At 38.2% G+C, this 20,914-nt stretch overlaps 1 protein-coding gene across 2 annotated transcripts in view; it reads left to right on the top strand.

The window, feature by feature from the left end:
- The first annotated feature begins 3,798 nt into the window (after positions 1 to 3,798).
- The window catches only part of LOC139765499 (uncharacterized), a 28,412-nt gene continuing 11,296 nt past the window's right edge, over positions 3,799 to 20,914 (top strand). The window contains exons 1-4 of one of the 2 annotated variants that reach the window (XM_071692961.1): positions 3,799 to 3,888; positions 6,238 to 6,471; positions 7,107 to 7,181; positions 12,013 to 12,132. In XM_071692961.1, coding sequence (XP_071549062.1) covers positions 7,113 to 7,181; positions 12,013 to 12,132 — 189 coding nt within the window. In that variant the 5' untranslated portion in view covers positions 3,799 to 3,888; positions 6,238 to 6,471; positions 7,107 to 7,112. The remainder of the gene's footprint in view (positions 3,889 to 6,237; positions 6,472 to 7,106; positions 7,182 to 12,012; positions 12,133 to 20,914) is intronic. The other variant, XM_071692962.1, reaches the window with a different exon arrangement.

Consider the following 20,914-nt stretch of genomic DNA (forward strand, 5'->3'; position numbering starts at 1 on the left):
TTCATTCTCTATTTCCTTCTCCGCCTCTGTCTCTTCCAGGACCACATTTTCCCCCGACCATTACGGCATAGTATACAACAGTGCACTTATCTTTCACGCGGGCATACGTCGGAGTTAAGGTGGTAATCCAACACAAGGCTTTAATCCAAACGTTGATCACAACGGAATTCGCCAGTCCATTGTGACGAAACGCATGGATTAAAATCTCCTCTCCAACCCTGTTTCACCACCGCCTCAGCTCCAACGAATGTACCCTCTCCCTCTTTCTACGATATTGATTTACTGTCGTCACTCACTACTTGTCCCCCCCGCTGTCAAACTGTATGTCAAGTGGACCATCTGGAACTCCTTATTTTCTTACCTCCTCTCCATCTCTCTCTCTGGCTCAACATAGATGACTGCCATCTGTATGTTCTATTCATCAGCGAATTATTTTTATAAAAAAAAAACAACCACGTCCTTCTAAAGTGGCTCCTTATTCCGCCCTAGTTGTCATACTTCCCACAGCCTCTCATCTAACATGAAAGGCTGCGGTCATGGACAGAGATCCAGAATGACGTCAGGTTTTGATTGAAACAAAGGTGAGAGAAACGAAGGAAGAAGGGAAGAATATTCTAAGAATTTTTTTTGAGAGGGTTGAAATCGTGTCTTTTCTGAAAGGGGCAGGTAGCATATGAATAGGTAATTTGCCTAGGGTAGAAGTGTAGGGATGGGATTATCACAACCCGGAGCTAAGTACTGTACTTGTAGCTTAAGGCAGTGGCAATCTGCCCAGCTACTGGGAGGAACCAATGAAATATTTATAGAAGTGGGGTTGGGAAAGTGGGTCAGGTTTTGAGACCAGACTGGAAGACTTGGTGAACTAAAGCGTTCTAAATTCGACCCTGGTGAGAACAGCCCACACCACAAGACTGAAATATGCCTTTATATAATTGAGATAACTGATTAGAACTAAAGAGTCTGCCATCTGATTAAGAAATTTAGGTGTGTATTATCACTGTTTCTGAAAAGTAACCCTAGCCATTAATGTAATGTAGGTTTCCAAGGCGCATTGTACTACGTGTTGACTGTCTTGAGTGGTGACATTACAGAGCCGTCCCTGAGAAAATGGGAAGATCGTGATGTATTTTAAAAAGAGGCAGTAAGAAAGTGGGTTTATAAGGCGGTAAGTTTATCCAGGATACGTCTGCTCAAAGAGAAATTTTGTCCCAACATCACTTCCTGCAAGCTGTCATGAGACGAGACGTAGATCAGACAACAGCACAGCCTGGGTAATATTTGACAGAACTGGGTGTGTTGAGGTGCGTCGTCAGAGCTGGAGACAGGACAGAACCTTAAGGAATATCACCAGAGATGTGGAGAGAGAGAGAGAGAGAGAGAGAGAGAGAGAGAGAGAGAGAGAGAGAGAGAGAGAGAGAGAGAGAGAGAGAGAGAGAGAGGTTGCTCTGTCTGCAGTTATGGACCTGGACGAAAGCTGGAGGTGGGAGCGCGGTGAGGGAGGGAAGCCAAAACAAAGGAGCGTGGAGATCAGACACAGTGCCATACCTTATGATAAGCTTTCGTGATATCAAATGCTACAATATATGATTGCTCTTGGAGAAGACGACCAGACATAGGTGATGTAAGGTAGGGTATTATACGGTAGATCCCGCCTCACGATAACTAAGAAAATTGATCACACAAACTTCATGATTCAAAAATTTTACAAATAAGCAGATTAAGGATGGTCTCAAAGATTTTGGAAGTAGTTTGTCAAAGCAATAGGACGATCCTGAGGATTACTTTAAAGTACATTAGAGTCGATCACTCAGCCCCTTAGGGTTTAAGTGAATTTACTAGGTTGTCTGTTTCAGCCTAACGCTTTTCTTGAGCTTCAAGTTGGCAACGTTACCGGTAAAAGCTCCCTTGCGCCCCATATAGATTTAGTGCGATGAAATCACCCTTTTTGTTATCCGTTCGTCAAAATTAATGTATCAATCTCCGAATATGCCAAAGTATTTCCATGGGCAAAGTGGGTGTATCTTAATGATAAATGGAGACAAAAGACTCGTCGGCGAAACTTTTGACCTCACCGGTGCCGCCTATTCGTCAAAATAGCCACAGAGTGTGTGGTACAATAGGAGTTGAGGACCTTCTGCAATCAGTACATAAATATAAGGAAAAGATGAGTCAGCACCAACATATCTAGTCAAGATAATGGTACCTCCTTTTGCGAGATGCTGTACCAGCGAATGTTTATAAAATGAAAGAAAATGTTTTGCTCCTGGAAAAAGGCAAAACAGTTCTGCAAGCAAGAACTCAGGCTTAAAGGCAAGAACTCAGGCTCAGGGGCAAGAACCCAGGCTTAGAGGCAAGAACTCAGGCTTAGAGGCAAGAACTCAGGCTCAGAGGCAAGAACTCAGGCTTAGAGGCAAGAACTCAGGCGTAAAGGCAAGAACCCAGGCTTAAAGGCAAGAACTCAGGCTTAGAGGCAAGAACCCAGGCTCAGAGGTAAGAAGTCAGGCTTAGAGGCAAGAACTCAGGCTTAGTGGCAAGAACCCAGGCTTAGAGGCAAGAACCCAGGCTTAGAGGCAAGAACTCAGGCTTAGAGGCAAGAACCCAGGCTCAGAGGCAAGAACTCAGGATTAGAGGCAAGAACTCAGGCTTAGAGGCAAGAACCCAGGCTTAAAGGCAAGAACTCAGGCTTAGAGGCAAGAACTCAGGCTTAGAGGCAAGAACCCAGGCTCAGAGGCAAGAACTCAGGCTTAGAGGCAAGAACTCAGGCTTAGAGGCAAGAACCCAGGCTTAAAGGCAAGAACTCAGGCTTAGAGGCAAGAACACAGGCTCAGAGGCAAGAACTCAGGCTTAGAGGCAAGAACTCAGGCTCAGAGGCAAGAACTCAGGCTTAGAGGCAAGAACTCAGGCTTAGAGGCAAGAACCCAGGCTCAGAGGCAAGAACCCAGGCTTAGAGGCAAGAACCCAGGCTTAGAGGCAAGAACCCAGGCTTAGAGGCAAGAACCCAGGCTTAGAGGCAAGAACTCAGGCTCAGAGGCAAGAACCCAGGCTTAGAGGCAAGAACCCAGGCTTAGAGGCACAGTTCTTCCAACGAAGGGTGATCCTAATAGGAGCATCATGCACCTTGCGAGCATTACAACGCATAACTTAAGTATTCCTGTTGTATTGCGTCAATATGCCACACTCACTGCCGTTACCAACTATCTCTATGACTCGTATTTGGCAAATTAAAGATTTTGTGAAATAAGATGCGTTTATGTAATCGATTGTGTTTGTAACGGAGGTTCCTGATACTTTAAAGTTGTCATAGGTTGATTGATTTTGTTTTAGTGGTCTCTGATATGTGGTGATGATGCATACGGTAGCAGACCATCCAGGGTACAGATTTAATCTAGGTACATTTGGAGATGAACTTTTACTAAAGGTTACTGATAACATTAATAACATAAAAGTAAATCCGTGCGAGCACCAGATATACGAAGGATTTTTTTTCATGTAGTTTCAATAGATAACGAAAATACCCTTGATTACATAAGCGAAGATACCTGTCCTTGACTACATAAGAACAAAAGTACTTGTCCTTGGTTCCACGAACAAAATGTCGCGTATCTTGAGACTATCACAAGGACCATAAAGGCGTAAATTATACCTTCATAGATTGTCTCTCGTATTTTGAATTCATCTTGTATTTTGGGGGTTTATGTGTTACTTAAAGTTTATCTACTTTGGAAAAATGTTATAGTAATGGATAAAAAGCTAGGAAATATCATTTTCCGTAACATAAATAAGGTTATAATCAGGATCCCTTTTATTTTGTAGGTTGGAATGGACGTAAACAACACAAGGAAGCAACTTTGTTTAGCTTCTATTTTTCAAAATACTTTCTATTTCTAGGTAAGAGGATCATATTTTTGAAAAAGTAGAGCAATGGAGATGTAGGGAGGACGAAATAGTTCCTTTATTTTGCTTGGGATGGGGAGCATAAATATTTACTTTACCTGTAGCATATTCCAAGCTATAGTAGAAGTTGTAATTTAAGGAGTTTTATGGCTCACGGTTTGGGAAAACTGCACATTATTGGAACCATAAGTCGTAAACATTTAAACTGGATTGATGGAGTTACGTTAGCTTAGTTTGGCCTTGGTCATTTGGCTGGTTAAGGTCATCTGGGGTTAGGTATAAGTACTTAGTTCTACTGTGACGACCTGTGGTAGGTAGTATTTACTTTGGAGCGATAACTACGACTAATATTTGCCGAAGATCTTTGAATAAAAGGTAATTTAGTACTAAGTATGCAGGATATGTTGGGTGAATGTCACATTTCCCATGATATCCACACACACTTATTTATCACATCAAAGGAAGTTATATGTTATCAAATGGTTTCTCCCAGTGTGATACAGTCTGGAAGGGTGACTTTGTAGTTTAAGGGTATGGCCTGTTATTTAGGAGTATGACTGAATTCCTTTTTACATTGGATGTATAGCTACTGTATTCATAGTAAAATGAGACCAGGTGATCATGATTGTGAATAATACTTTCAAGGTATTGGTTAATTTGTGGATATATTGACACAGGTGGATCAGGTGATATTATGTTGACATTGTTTATTTTCATGCACCTTTTTTTTCTGCATATATCAACTTTCCCAGTAAAAAAAAAAAGATTTTGAAAGGAATCGTATTCATACAGAAATAATTTTTGACGTGAAAAGAAGGTGAATTTCAATTCCACCACATGCCTCCAGAGTCACCTGTTACTCTCTTGAAGTGAAGGTGACACTGCTCCTGGCTCAGTAAACCTAGTCAACCTTAGCTTTACCCCTAGGTGGTTGATAGTGGAAAATACTGAATGAGAAATCCAATACATCTTGTGATAACAGTGTAGTTGTATGTAATACATATTGGCATATCATTTAGCAAGAAACCGCCCATTATTTTATAACATAATGATTAATAATTCAGTAGTGTGGAGGGGCTATGATGATCAAGGAAATTGTGGGGTCAATTAATGTAGTAGGTGGAAAGCAAAACACTTCTATAAACTGATATGACCTATGAAAAGCTCACCTAACTTTCCCTTTTTCAGTGTTGTTCTCGAAGTATAGCAACAGTAATGGCATTTGTTGCATCCCACTACATAGTGAGCGGGTGTTTGATAGAAGTGGTTGTGTTCGGTGGAATACAACGAACACATATTGTCGAAAATCTGGATGGAAACAGTGTAAATATGAGACTGTAGCAATTGCATATTTTTCAGATAACATCAAAAATATGGTATATTACAGCTGCTAGGGGAAGTTGAGGGAATTTTTAGGTACTTTTGATTTTCACAGTGTTTTATCTTAGTTGCTTATATATTAATCATTCTCACATTTTCTTAGAGCTTCCTAGCCCTCCCAAATGACATATTTAGGATGATAAAGAATGAAGAAAATCATGATCTCCTGGTCAAAGTTTATTCTGGGATTAGATATGTTGGTAAACTATTGTTGCGAAATGAAATTACTGATATTCCTCTACTAACTGCAGCTTCATCTGCTCTTTTAAAATTTCAAGACCAAAAAAATTGGTTTTATTGGTGGATCAAAGAAGTAATTAGAAACGCATAGGTAGGGAAACAACATGTGACTGAATGAAACTATAAATACATTAATGAATTGATTGAATTTGCTATGAGGCATGGCCAACCATAGTGATGTGACTTGGACCAGCCACAGTGATTCCACCATCTATGCTAAGGTTATTCAGTTATATCATACTGTCCAACTGTATATATTGTGTATCATTATTTATTGTATATGTTATATTTGATTTATGGTATATTTTATCTTTTTGTATTGGTGTAAGGCTTATTTTTTGATGTATGCATATGAAAAATAGATTAAGACCAAAAACAGTTGCATTGTTTGCATTTACATTATGGCTGCAGTAATTACCTAAATGTGAAAATTTTGTAATAGTAAAATTGTTGTACTATTTACTGTTCGGTGTATATATGGGTTCCCTGCATTACAACAGTTCATAGAGCAATGTTTTGTGATTAGACATTCGAAAATCATAGTATAGATTTATGGAATGACACTAAGGCCTCAGAACAGTGAAAGATTTGAAAATTCATGTTTTAGAAAAAAACGATTCCTTTAATGGTGAAATTATTCAAGATAGTGTAAGGTATTTGAATTATGATGCCTTTTATAATGATATTAGAGCAAAATAACATTAGATTCTTACCATATTCCAGCCACTGACGGTCATAAGGAACACCAAGTTTTCATTTCTTTTTGCGCCTTATAAGTGAGATCTTCCTGACTTGAAACCAATAGCATAACTCATAAAATGGCCAAATACGTCATCAAACATAAATATTACACACTAAAATGGACAAACCTACTGTGAATGGCTTGGCAAACCATTCACTGCACCTCCATCTCACTCCATCACCACCTACTTCCAGCCCTCATCACCTGCATTCTTAGTAAGTATCGTTAGATATTGTCTGATTTACCACTTACAACTATTATTTCAGACTTTAATTTTCAGAGTCCAGCTTTTTTCCAGCAGTATGAAAACTGGGTAGGAACTCTACTTGTCACACTTTCCCTTAAGATTTCCATAGCATTATGTTTACTCCTTGGTGTTTCTGGTCTTTTTCCTGTTAGCTAGTGAACTGGAGGAGGAGGTGGATGGGGAGATGCCTTTTACTTTACTATCATATTTCTTTTACTTTTTAGGTAATGATATGCAGATAATCTTGTTATGGGCCATCAGGTCTCCTGTTATCTCTCCATCTCATGTACAAATCATCTTTCCAAAAAATATCCACAGATTCTGTCCTTTTCCATTCAACACATATTCCCCACACATTACATTGTCATACAAATTTGTATGTCATGTCATCATTTGCATGCAAATCACTGGGCCAAGTACAGCTTTCATGGAAGATTATTTGTAGATCTGAGGCTTTAGGGCCCAACCCTTTACAAGTTTTGTTTAGGCCTTCTTTTCTTAATTAGATATGGTCATCCTTTATTACTTGTATGTAGTATGAGGGTTGACTGGGTTGTTAAAGTATTCATGATAATATAAACCAGGGTAATTTTGTATTTACAGGTTATAATGGGTGAAAAAACTGCTGCCACCAAGAACAATGATTGTTACTTCTACTATTATTCCAGTTGCTCAAAGGTTAGTTTTGTAATTCACAAAATTTATGTATATTTTTTCTGCATGTATGATTTGTCATGTATGTATATTATGGGGGTACCAGATCTTTGCTGATTTTTTGATTTGTGAGAGATGAGTCCGAATGCAGAATTTGGCAAGGGTCCCTTGTAGTGGAATTTTGAAGATGAAGTTTGAGTTACTTCAGGTGCAAGAATATGTAATGTCTTCTCCTGTAGTATGCCTCCCATCAGAGGCAGACAGTAATACAGAGGTTGATAGCTTATTGACAGGACTTTTATAGATATCTGTCTAGAAAGAGGTATAGTGAATGATGAACTTTCTCGTCTAAGGCTTATTAAAAGATTTGTCTGTTTCAGATTACATGCCTTCAGGAAATTAGGGTTGGCAGGTTGTACTTTTTTCCCTTACTTCACCACTTTTCTTTAATGCATTTTCATGCATGACATCATGCAGGATGCTGGGGTTTATCCACATACTTTACCTATAGTTTTGATTTTTAGGTTATGCACAAAATTCTGAATCAGTTGTGGTAGCCAGAAACACAGGATGTTTCAAACATGTTTTAAACCTCAGTAGCTTACATATCCATACACACTGGAGGTTTTCTACTTTAGCCAGGCTTGTAAATAGAAATCAAGGAATTATTGGAAACTTTGCAAATATGCAGTGAGATTTCCAGTTTAAAGAATCTTCTTTCTCAGTAATTTTCCCTAAAAGTGCCAGTCTGCATGTACAGAAGTGATAGGTATCTCAAGGTGTTTTGGTGTATATCAGTTGATTTACAAGCCTGATTTTTGTTGCAACTAATTACAGTGTTCGCTTGGCTTTTTTTTTCAATAACATTATATGTTTTATTTTGGATGGCTTTATTCTGCTTTCTCACCTCCAGACTGAACCCTGTGATCATCAGAGATCACTTGCTCACTTGGGAGGGGGAGTAAGGCACTTTATAGATAATCATGCTCAAGGAATTTTAGGAATTTCTTAAATGGTAAAAGTTATGTTACTTTGGAATGAGGTGCGTAAAGGTTAGGAGAAATGATTTGGGATAATTTTCTTTCAGACTACCCAGTCCAGGCTCACCAGATCACGTGCCCTACTCCAGAGAAACTCAGTAAGAATAAGGGTTCGGTTTCAAGAATTATTATAATTTCAGAGGTTTAGCATATGGGCCTCTTTAACACTAAATTGGTGTTAAATGATTATGGGAAAGTCATCTGACCCTCTCTCATAGGTTAAGAAGTCAAACTTTGGCCCTGGAGCTGACAGGCTTGTCAGCCATGCCCTCCTCTGCCCCTCACTTTGCATTGTATTAGGCTAACACAAATGTATTTATATGGCTTTCTGAGAGTTTTACTTTTGAACGCTGATTCATCATTTTATAATTATTTTCACACTTTGATGGACTTTCTTGACTGTGCCTAGTTTTTGGAATTAAAGAAAGATCCACAAAGAAAAAAACAAGATGTAAAATGAAGACTCAGAATGACTACACCAGAATATTTCTGTAGTGCACTTTTGAAGTGGTCATGGACTTTAAGCTTGAATATGAAGCAAACATGCTCATATAATATGTTTTATTCCAAGATGAGGAAGTTCAAGGCTTTTGAAATAGACAAGGAAGTTTGACAGTTCAGAGCTTGGTCTTATAACTAAACATTTTACCATAGATTGTTACCAGGTTTATTTCTGCTCTTAGTAAGTCGAATATCACTATAAAGGTAATGTTGGCATTTTTCAGCTACGGGTAGTAGAATCACCAGATGAAATTTGTGTTAAGCAAAGTACTTAGAGATGTTTTCTTGAAGGCAGGTTTGTAAATCTGGAAAAATTTTGGCTTATTCCATAATTGAATTCCTTATGGCTCAGGATCACTAATCTTCCCAAATAGATTTACTTAATTTATCAGTAGACAAAGGTCAAGCTTATCCAGAAGCAACTGGAGTTCTAGATCGAAGATTGGTATTTTGTCAACAAACATAGAGTCAGCTGAGAAAATTTGATTCAGTGAGAGTGTGCATCACTTTAGACAAGATGTTTGCCAGAAGAGTGGCATTACGGTTGAACTCACTTCTTCCAGTGAAAGAAACATACGTGGTAAGATATAAACCACAAAAAGTTTTGTTAATTTCTGGAATAGTTGACCAGCAAGGAAGATTTGTAGAAACCCATTCCATGTAGAGCCCATGTAGACCTTTTGAGAGTTTGGTTAGAAGCATGAGATGGGGATACTATTTATTATTGGATTACAAAATCAGGAGGATTTGGCATAAGTAGAGAGTTAGTATCGCACCAGTAGGGAAGAAGCGATGTTTCCCTGACTGTTCCTGTTTCTGAATGATAGTTCTTTATTAGAGTATGTTTTCCTCTATTATTACATATTTTACAAATTTTGCTCCTCTCTTGAAGGATAGAAGCACCGAAAACGCTTCCTGACTTCTCCATAGTGATGTATGTAACGATTATAAAGTTGATCAGAGATACTTTTAACTTTGGAATTTCAGGATATTCCTGACAAGTTGAACATTATTGCTATCATGGTATCTAGGAAGAAACTCTTCCTCCGTGGGTGGCAGCTACATTTGGAATTATTGTTCTCACTGGGTCAGTTAGGGGTATTCTTAAATTCCTGGATATAGATATGTTCTGTATTAATGAATTTAACATCTTTTATGGATTCATTTCTTTAGGATTTTAACCAGAAGGCAAACTAGTTTATTCATAAAGTTTCATGTGATCAAATTTATCTAATGATAAGGAAAAAAGTGCTCAGAATCTTTTTGTGCTATCTCATAGTCTTATTTTGCACCTATTTTGAATTACTTTAGTGGAGAAACAGTACCTTTGCTTTTATGTACAATACTAGTAAGATATCCACAATGTCCAACAAATTCATTTTGGCTTAAGGTAATGTATAAAAGATAGGAGGGTATAGGGATTGCATAGCATTTGGGATAACTATGCAGTTGAGTTTTTCTGATCTAATATGGTAACCATCAAATAAGACTTGTTATATGTTTGATGTATGCATGTTGATTTTCTGTTGGAAGTATTTTATCAAATCAGTAAATGTTTAATGGGGTGTACTTCTCATTTGACATATTTTAGGTGTTAAATGATTTCAAACTCGAATTCCATTTTTGCAGTTTTTTTTTTTCATCTTATTAATGAAAACTTGCTCATGTGATTTGTAAATTATATTGAAAAGTATCTATGGTTTTGAGTGGAGAGAGAAAAAATCAAACTCCTGTTGTTTGAATTGTTTGACTGTTGATACCCTAACATTTAATGAAACTCAGACTTCCCAAATTCCCATAATTCAAAACTTTTTTCATATCATTTATATCTCCCTGCTATCATAGCTGGATGGCTCATGCAGAGTTTTATCCATACATTTGCAAACCATTGCCACATTCTCAAGTATTTTTGACTCATCAATATTTGAAATATGTCATAAAGAATTTTGCATGCTTGTTTGGTTATTATATGTCATGCAGATGCTGCTTACCATCAGTAAGAAATCAGAATATTTTAAACAGGTGAAAATAGTAAAAGTGGGCACATTAGGCAGAAGTAGTTGGTAGGAGCATTAGTTTATAGCCTCTGCACTACAGTTGCCCTTTGCCAGAGGCCTGTTAAGGGTGAGGCTAGTAAGGCAGTGGAGTTCAGTTATGTAAACTCTGCCATGGTCATTGCCTTTAGGGAGTTCCTGGAGGGAACTGGCACCATAGATACATAGAAAGAGTTAAAAAGTTTACAAAATGGGGAAAATAAATTTGAAACAGAAGATGTATGGGTAGAAGGATGGATCCAGAGTCAAGGAAAGAAAAGTGGGAAACAGTAGTGTTTGCAAGGCAGTGATAACATGGAGTTTGAGAATAATGGTAGTGTTAGATATAGAGGAGAACAACACTGTCATTGCAATGTGAATATGGCCAAAATAAATAACTATTACTAATAGAAAGGGCAAACTCCTAGTGTTTCCATGTTACTTTCTTCCATGGGTTACTAAAGCCAGCTTTTTTATTACCAAGTAGCTCAGAACTTCATGTAAAAATGAAAACTGATTTCAGCTCAAACTTTATTTATTATAGATGTTATCTTGGTGTATACTGTGGAGGGTCAGGATTTGACAGTTTGTCTTACATTCAGCAAATATGATGCATTAGCATGAAGAAATTGCATTAGTAAAGTGAGTGCAGTAATGATGCATGTAAGCTTTTGTGATATCTCAGTACTACATGGGCATGAGTTTTATTTCTATAACTAAGATAAAATCATACTAGTCAGTACAGTATAATCTGTATATGAGAATATGGAAGGTGTTGTAGATGTCAGGATCTCTAGTTTTGAAAAGTTACTGAAGTTATACTTATTCCATTATGTACAGATTGGATGTGTATTAATCCCTTAAGAAAAAAAGAATTTATTGTGCTTTTCAAAGCATTGATGTCATTATGGGAATGTGAATAAATGAATTTTTTTTGTATGAGAATATGGAAGGTGTTCCAGATTTCAGGCTCTCTAGTTTTGAAAAGTTACTGAAGTTATACTTATTCCATTATGTACAGATTAGATGTGTATTAACCCCTTAAGATAAAAAGAATTTATTGTGCTTTTCAAAGCATTTATGTCATTATGGGAATGTGAATAAATGAATTTTTTTTAACATGTTGGGTAAATATGCACTGATCATGGTTCCACAGTTTTCTTTGACATTCTGTTTTCTTTAGTATTTTCTTTAAATGACTTATCGTTTGATACTGTTTTTGTTTACCATACTGACTTTAAGAAATACATGAAATTTTAACATGCTGACATAAATACACAGGGTGCATCATGTCCCTTTCGTCATGAGCCTGCAGCATTGCGGAATGAAACAATGTGCATATACTGGTTGCAGGGGAACTGCAACAAAGCTAACTGCATCTTCAGACACATGGAAATTACTGTAAGTACTGCAGGACTTAATTAGTTGCATATAAGGATGAATACTTATTTTTAATGAGCTCCAGTGGTATTGTCAGCCTCGTATGCAGGTATTATGAATAATAGATACTTTTGTGTATGCTCTCAGTTCCCATTATGAGCCATGATCACAGTATATCTTTGTTCTTCCAAAGCAGATACTTCCCTTGAACCCATCTTATATACATACTCTGTAGCTTTGCCTTTGTTTTAGTCAATATCTACACATACCTCAACATATAGCATGTAGATATTCTGGTTATTACTTGTCCATTACTTTCATATGCCCGTATCACCATACAACTTCACAATCTAGTTTATCAGCCACTTCACTTAGAATACTGTACCTTTTTCTAGTTTTTATCTCCTCTTCCTCCACACTCTCTCCTTGAAAAATCCTGCTCAGTCACTTACACTGTACTAACCATTTTGCTGTTACAGACCCAGGGCTTTGATGAAGAAATGGAGAAGGGGCTTACAGTTGCTGAGGTCTTTGGGAAAATAGTGTATGTACTATTCTTTTTTGAATATGAGAAAATAGAATGATTAGATTGATAGATAAAAGGTGATTAAATGCAGGATTGAGCAGCTATCATTGATTGATAAACAACAATAGTATAATTATGTTTGCATTATTTTTATGCACTGTGGTGGTCAGATAACTACTCAAGACACATTGCATATGCACAATTACAGCATTGTGTTTAGACTGAAATGATGGAAGTTTGAAGTCATCAAAAGTAGACAGTGAACTCAACAAAGTAATTTGTCAGATACACCTCCTGCTGGATCTTACTGAAAGCACTGAGTGCCATTTTTCTCTTGCATATATTAAAGTGTGCCCAGCTATTACTTCAAGCAGCTCATGCTATATGTAAGCTCTCTCTTTTATTTGTGGAAGATGAGTATTCTTAAGAATGATCCAGTATTTGCTGCCTGGACTGCATGCTTTGCCAAATTCAGATGAAATGGATTTAGCAAGTCCCAGGTTGTATGTGAGCCTGGCTCATATTCAGTTCACCCTGCTAGGCATTGTACTGGCAGACATCACTTGATTAGTGGAACAAATCATCCCACTACAGTAAGTTTTCTCACCAGCAACAGTAGGAGTAGCAACAACAATGCAGATTGGTTAGCTGGCCATTTGGCAAAACTGAGATATAGAGGCTGTTGTTGATTGTTAACAGAACCAGCATCACTCAGCATTAGTATGATTATTTGCTTGTGTCATTGATATGAGTAACGAGCTCACCTTCACAGTTTTAATGTATAGTGTACATTCTAGTTAATTAGACTTCTCAAGTTGTTTGCTGCCCCATGTATTTTCATTTATTTATTTATTATACTTTATCGCTGTTTCCCGCATCAGCGAGGTAGCGCCAGGAAACAGATGAAGAATGGCCCATCCAATCATATACACATATGTATATATACACATGTACATATTCATACTTGCTTACCTTCATGTATATATGGTTACATGGTTATAAATTGTTTGAATTGGTCAGTCTCATGGAGGGAAAATGTGGAACTGGGAAACCAAATTCAGACTGGCTGGGCAATTATATTGTTATGGAAATCTGTTTTCACTTTTTATGTTGAACCAATCATGGGAATCTTTATTGTTTATTTATGAGAATGTTATGTTGTGGTTAGATATCAATGATTAGATTGACCATTATAGATAAGATCTATACTGAGAAGTGTATGGTTAAGTGAGTAACAAGATGTCATTATATACTGCTGCTGATTAAGCTGGTCTATGCTTCTCACATGTCTTTTGCCTGTGCACTACTGGTTTTACTGATTGATATAGGAACTGCAACATCAGATGTAAATGGTCAAGAATTGTTTACCGTAGTATTGTTATCTTGCTTGTACTTCAAAGATTTGAGAAGTATGACCCAACACTAAGCATAATAAGGCATGAGTTTGATTTGTATTCTAGCCCTACACTGATTTGTGTGCCTTTGTTTGTGAATGATGATGGTGCACCTTTATCATATGAATTGCATATATGTCAGCAACTTAGTCAGCTGTCAGCTTATACCATGGATATGCAACCTCATCCTCAGATCCATTCTGTTTTGCTTTAGTGTAAGAATTGTGTTTATTGGAATAGACAGACAAAATACAAAAATTTAAGAAGTTGTATGATAGAGGAGAATGCTCAAGAACGGGGGCCCCACAAGTGTAAAAATCCCTCCCTTTGCAGTACAAATAGGTAATTACATGCACACACTCTTAAGATATTTAGCAAGCTGTTCACATTTTACCTAAGGTCAGAACTAGAATATGTTTCTAAAGTTTGGTCATTGTATGTAAAGGAGCACTAACAGCTCATAGAGAATATCTAGAAAAGGACAGTGAGATGGTACCAGAATTAAGAAATTTTAGTTACAAGGAAAGGCTAGAGGATCTTAATTTTCCCACCTTGCAAGAGGAAAGAGTGAGGAGTTACCTGATCATAACCTTTAAGTTTTCATAACAGATTGATGACATAAATGATGGACAATTCTTCAAGAGATGTAGGAATAGAGCAACCAGAGGACTTGACAAGAAATTAAACACAAAATTTGTTAAAAAATGTGAGAAAGGGCTGTTCTAATACAGTATGAGTGGTGGATGAATGGAATGAAATTTCTGAAGATGTGGTTAATGTAGACAGCATACAGAAATTGAAGAAGTTGCATGACATTACAAAATGTTCGAGAGGGAAGGCCCCATGAGTTTAAAACTCCCTCGCTGCTAAGTACAAATAGGTAATTACTTACACATATATATAAGGATAAGAGGTGGGCGATTCAAGTGTAAAACTCTCCCATAAATACACAAATATTAATCATGCACCACTAGTAAGTTGACTGTTCCCTTTATATAACTGTTTCCATTGCTTCTGTACTGTTTCACATCATCAGTGGCTATCTTCCAGTAATAGTAAACATTCAGAAGGAAAGAATTAAAAGAAATTGAAGATGAAAAAAATTATATAGGGAGTGTAATTTTAACGAACTTGCAAATTTGACTTTACTTTTTCAGGGATAGTAAAAGCAACGTTACCTTACTCTTTCAGGGATAGTAAAGTCAACCTTACTCTTTTAGGGATAACAATCCTAGTTTTCTGATAAGTGATACAATCCAGCGAGGGATTTTTGGTGCAAGATTGTCAAGGGAGAGTGAAATTAAAGTAAAACATTTTCTTTTTGAAGATTTTCTATTAACAAAAATGCAGAATTTACTTCGAATATATTTACAGTTACTTTACCGAATTGTGATCATCATTATTATGATGATTGAGTTTGTAGAATTTATACATTTCTAGAGCTTGATGGTTAATCATTACTTTCAAGTACATATTGGTGATGTAAGAGGTCTTTGACCATGATACTAGGCCTATAGCTTATGTTATTGGGTAATGCTTGCTTAATCTACTTTCAGTTAATATATATATATTTTTTTTTTTTTTTTTTTTTATACTTTGTCGCTGTCTCCCGCGTTTGCGAGGTAGCGCAAGGAAACAGACGAAAGAAATGGCCCAACCCCCCCCCATACACATGTACATACACACGTCCACACACGCAAATATACATACCTACACAGCTTTCCATGGTTTACCCCAGACGCTTCACATGCCTTGATTCAATCCACTGACAGCACGTCAACCCCTGTATACCACATCGCTCCAATTCACTCTATTCCTTGCCCTCCTTTCACCCTCCTGCATGTTCAGGCCCCGATCACACAAAATCTTTTTCACTCCATCTTTCCACCTCCAATTTGGTCTCCCTCTTCTCCTCGTTCCCTCCACCTCCGACACATATATCCTCTTGGTCAATCTTTCCTCACTCATTCTCTCCATGTGCCCAAACCATTTCAAAACACCCTCTTCTGCTCTCTCAACCACACTCTTTTTATTTCCACACATCTCTCTTACCCTTACGTTACTTACTCGATCAAACCACCTCACACCACACATTGTCCTCAAACATCTCATTTCCAGCACATCCATCCTCCTGCGCACATCTCTATCCATAGCCCACGCCTCGCAACCATACAACATTGTTGGTACCACTATTCCTTCAAACATACCCATTTTTGCTTTCCGAGATAATGTTCTCGACTTCCACACATTTTTCAAGGCTCCCAAAATTTTCGCCCCCTCCCCCACCCTATGATCCACTTCCGCTTCCATGGTTCCATCCGCTGACAGATCCACTCCCAGATATCTAAAACACTTCACTTCCTCCAGTTTTTCTCCATTCAAACTCACCTCCCAATTGACTTGACCCTCACCCCTACTGTACCTAATAACCTTGCTCTTATTCACATTTACTCTTAACTTTCTTCTTCCACACACTTTACCAAACTCAGTCACCAGCTTCTGCAGTTTCTCACATGAATCAGCCACCAGCGCTGTATCATCAGCGAACAACAACTGACTCACTTCCCAAGCTCTCTCATCCCCAACAGACTTCATACTTGCCCCTCTTTCCAGGACTCTTGCATTTACCTCCCTAACAACCCCATCCATAAACAAATTAAACAACCATGGAGACATCACACACCCCTGCCGCAAACCTACATTCACTGAGAACCAATCACTTTCCTCTCTTCCTACACGTACACATGCCTTACATCCTCGATAAAAACTTTTCACTGCTTCTAACAACTTGCCTCCCACACCATATATTCTTAATACCTTCCACAGAGCATCTCTATCAACTCTATCATATGCCTTCTCCAGATCCATAAATGCTACATACAAATCCATTTGCTTTTCTAAGTATTTCTCACATACATTCTTCAAAGCAAACACCTGATCCACACATCCTCTACCACTTCTGAAACCGCACTGCTCTTCCCCAATCTGATGCTCTGTACATGCCTTCACCCTCTCAATCAATACCCTCCCATATAATTTACCAGGAATACTCAACAAACTTATACCTCTGTAATTTGAGCACTCACTCTTATCCCCTTTGCCTTTGTACAATGGCACTATGCACGCATTCCGCCAATCCTCAGGCACCTCACCATGAGTCATACATACATTAAATAACCTTACCAACCAGTCAACAATACAGTCACCCCCTTTTTTAATAAATTCCACTGCAATACCATCCAAACCTGCTGCCTTGCTTTGTCGCTGTCTCCCATATTAGAGAGGTAGCGCAAGGAAACAGACGAAAGAATGGCCCAACCCACCCACATACACATATACACATGTATATACATACACGTCCACACACGCAAATTTACATACCTATACATCTCAATGTATACATATATATATATACACACACAGACATATACATATATACACATGCACACAATTCATACTGTCTGCCCCCATTCATTCCCATCGCCACCCCGCCACACATGGAATAACAACCCCCTCCCCCCTCATGTGTGCGAGGTAGCGTTAGGAAAAGACAACAAAGGCCCCATTCGTTCACACTCAGTCTCTATCTGTCATGTAATAATGCACCAAAACCACAGCTCCCTTTCCACATCCAGGCCCCACAGAACTTTCCATGGTTTACCCCAGACGCTTTACATGCCCTGGTTCAATCCATTGACAGCACATCGACCCCGGTATACCACATCGTTCCAATTCACTCTATTCCTTGCACGCCTTTCACCCTCCTGCATGTTCAGGCCCCGATCACTCAAAATCTTTTTCACTCCATCTTTCCACCTCCAATTTGGTCTCCCACTTCTCCTAGTTCCCTCCACCTCTGACACATATATCCTCTTGGTCAATCTTTCCTCACTCATTCTCTCCATGTGACCAAATCATTTCAAAACACCCTCTTCTGCTCTCTCAACCACACTCTTTTTATTTCCACACATCTCTCTTACCCTTACATTACTTACTCGATCAAACCACCTCACACCACATATTGTCCTCAAACATCTCATTTCCAGCACATCCACCCTCCAGCGCACAACTCTATCCATAGCCCACACCTTGCAACCATACAACATTGTTGGAACCACTATTCCTTCAAACATACCCATTTTTGCTGTCCAAGATAACGTTCTCGACTTCCAAACATTCTTCAAGGCTCCCAGAATTTTCGCCCCCTCCCCCACCCTATGATTCACTGCCACTTCCATGGTTCCATCCACTGCCAGATCCACTCCCAAGTATCTAAAACACTTTACTTCCTCCAGTTTTTCTCCATTCAAACTTATCTCCCAATTGACTTGACCCTCAACCCTACTGTACCTAATAACCTTGCTCTTATTCACATTTACTCTCAACTTTCTTCTCTCACACACTACCAAACTCAGTCACCAGCTTCTGCAGTTTCTCATATGAATCAGCCACCAGCGCTGTATCATCAGCGAACAACAACTGACTCACTTCCCAAGCTCTCTCATCCACAACAGACTGCATACTTGCCCCTCTTTCCAAAACTCTTGCATTCACCTCCCTAACAACCCCATCCATAAACAAATTAAACAACCATGGAGACATCACACACCCCTGCCGCAAACCTACATTCACTGAGAACCAATCACTTTCCTCTCTTCCTACACGTACACATGCCTTACATCTTCGATAAAAACTTTTCACTGCTTCTAACAACTTGCCTCCCACACCATATATTCTTAATACCTTCCACAGAGCATCACTATCAACTCTATCATATGCCTTCTCCAGATCCATAAATGCTACATACGAATCCATTTGCTTTTCTAAGTATTTCTCACATACATTCTTCAAAGCAAACACCTGATCCACACATCCTCTACCACTTCTGAAACCACACTGCTCTTCCTCAATCTGATGCTCTGTACATGCCTTCACCCTCTCAATCAACACCCTCCCATATAATTTCCCAGGAATACTCAACAAACTTATACCTCTGTAATTTGAGCACTCACTTTTATCCCCTTTTCCTTTGTACAATGGCACTATGCAAGTTAATGTAACATATTATTCAGCATGTCAGATTTTCAATATTTAACCTTTACTTTTTATTAAGATTAATATAGACTGTGTTCTTAGTATTTTCATTGTGTTTATGCATTTATTTGGCTCATTAATATTAAGCAGATTTGACCAGTTCCATCTTATGTGACACTTATGCCTGTCATTTATTAACTTGTGTTTCACACTATTGACTTTGACAATGATAATAGTTGAGTACTTACCCTTATATCCATCAATTTTTTTGTCATTCATGGTTTATTGTATCTTCTCTGTGATTAGGTTTGCATTTCATGGTCTACTCTTTTCATTTCCATTTTTTTTTCTTTTTCCATTCACTTCAAGCACTCACTGTTCAGTAGTAATTGGATAGATATATTCATCAATATAGAGCTGTACATTATTTCTTTCAGAGAGACCTTGGTCTCACGTCATGAAAAACTTAGTGAGTAGATTTTTATTGTACGAAGCAACTTTATAAATGTTTCATATTGGCAGATTGGGCCTCTGTGAATGTTACAAACTGGAAGTGAACTGTCTGCATTTGCAATATCAAATGCTTGGTTTGTTCCGTACCCACTTTTCTGACATCTTTTCAAAAAAATTTTTTGTTTTGATCTCTGGTGATAACTACTGTTCCCTTTAGCTTTTTCAAAGACAGAGGAACCAGGGGCTGTGACAGAAGTCTGAGCAGGGGGACTTGTTGGAAGGGATGTATAGATGTATTTTTAATGCAAAGGGAACAAAGTAGTTGATGAAATTGTGAATACTGACAGTGAACCAGTTTGAATATTTATGTAATGGTGGAGCTTCAGATATGGGGCCCCACTGTTGTGAAGCTCCCCGGGTTGTGCAAATTTGATAAAGGATGTGGTTGCACACAAACGGATGGATGGAGGTCTGGTGTACACACACACACACACACACACACACACACACACACACACACACACACACACACACACACACATGCACATACACACACCACACATGTACAGAGACGTATTGTCTGTAACAGATGACAGTATGTTATGCAGTGGATATGCAGAGTCTGTTTAAACAGTTTACAACCTCTGCACACCTATGTAATGATTAGCTTGTGTTTAGTGATGTCTGCATCTACTAACAATCTTTAGAGTTTACATTGCTGACAGCATCACTGATAAAAGGTTGGCACCACTAATCCCAACACTTGCATTAAAACTCCACCACCACCCCTGCCCACCACATCCATCAATGTTTACTTGTCTGCTTTCTACACATCAGTCCTCTTGCCAGCTTCTGCACCGTCTTTGTAGAGTGCATTTATTTATTTAACTTACATTTAGCATTGCATAAAACACTTTTCTCAGAACACAAGAAAAACACTATGGTAGATTGCAGAGTATATGATATGTATGCTCACTGAAGCAGTCTGGTAAGATGGAGAACTGCATACAATAAAAGCATTGGGTTTATCTCCTGCAAGGCTGAGCATTGCTGATGTGCCACTAGATAACCTAAAATTTATTCATGGTCATCTTTTGGTCAAGATACTTTCTCTAACCCATTCTTTCCATTTTTTACTTATAGTCTGTAGAAAAACCACCACTTGAGAGAAAGGTGCATTTGAAGAATGAAAAATCCTTTCTCTCCTGATTGCTGTCTTGTTAGCAGATAACCAGTTGCTGCTTTTTGCCATGCTTCATCCTCTCTTTCAAACAACTATTATTTTAACTGATGATAGTTACTATCATGATGACATCCTTATTCCAAAGAGTTAAGAGGTGCTTAACCTGTGTGGTCTGCCAGACATTGGGACAATGACATCATTGCAGTATGCTGA

The sequence above is a fragment of the Panulirus ornatus genome, chromosome 55 (genome assembly GCF_036320965.1).
Source record: "Panulirus ornatus isolate Po-2019 chromosome 55, ASM3632096v1, whole genome shotgun sequence".
NCBI lineage: Eukaryota > Metazoa > Arthropoda > Malacostraca > Decapoda > Palinuridae > Panulirus > Panulirus ornatus.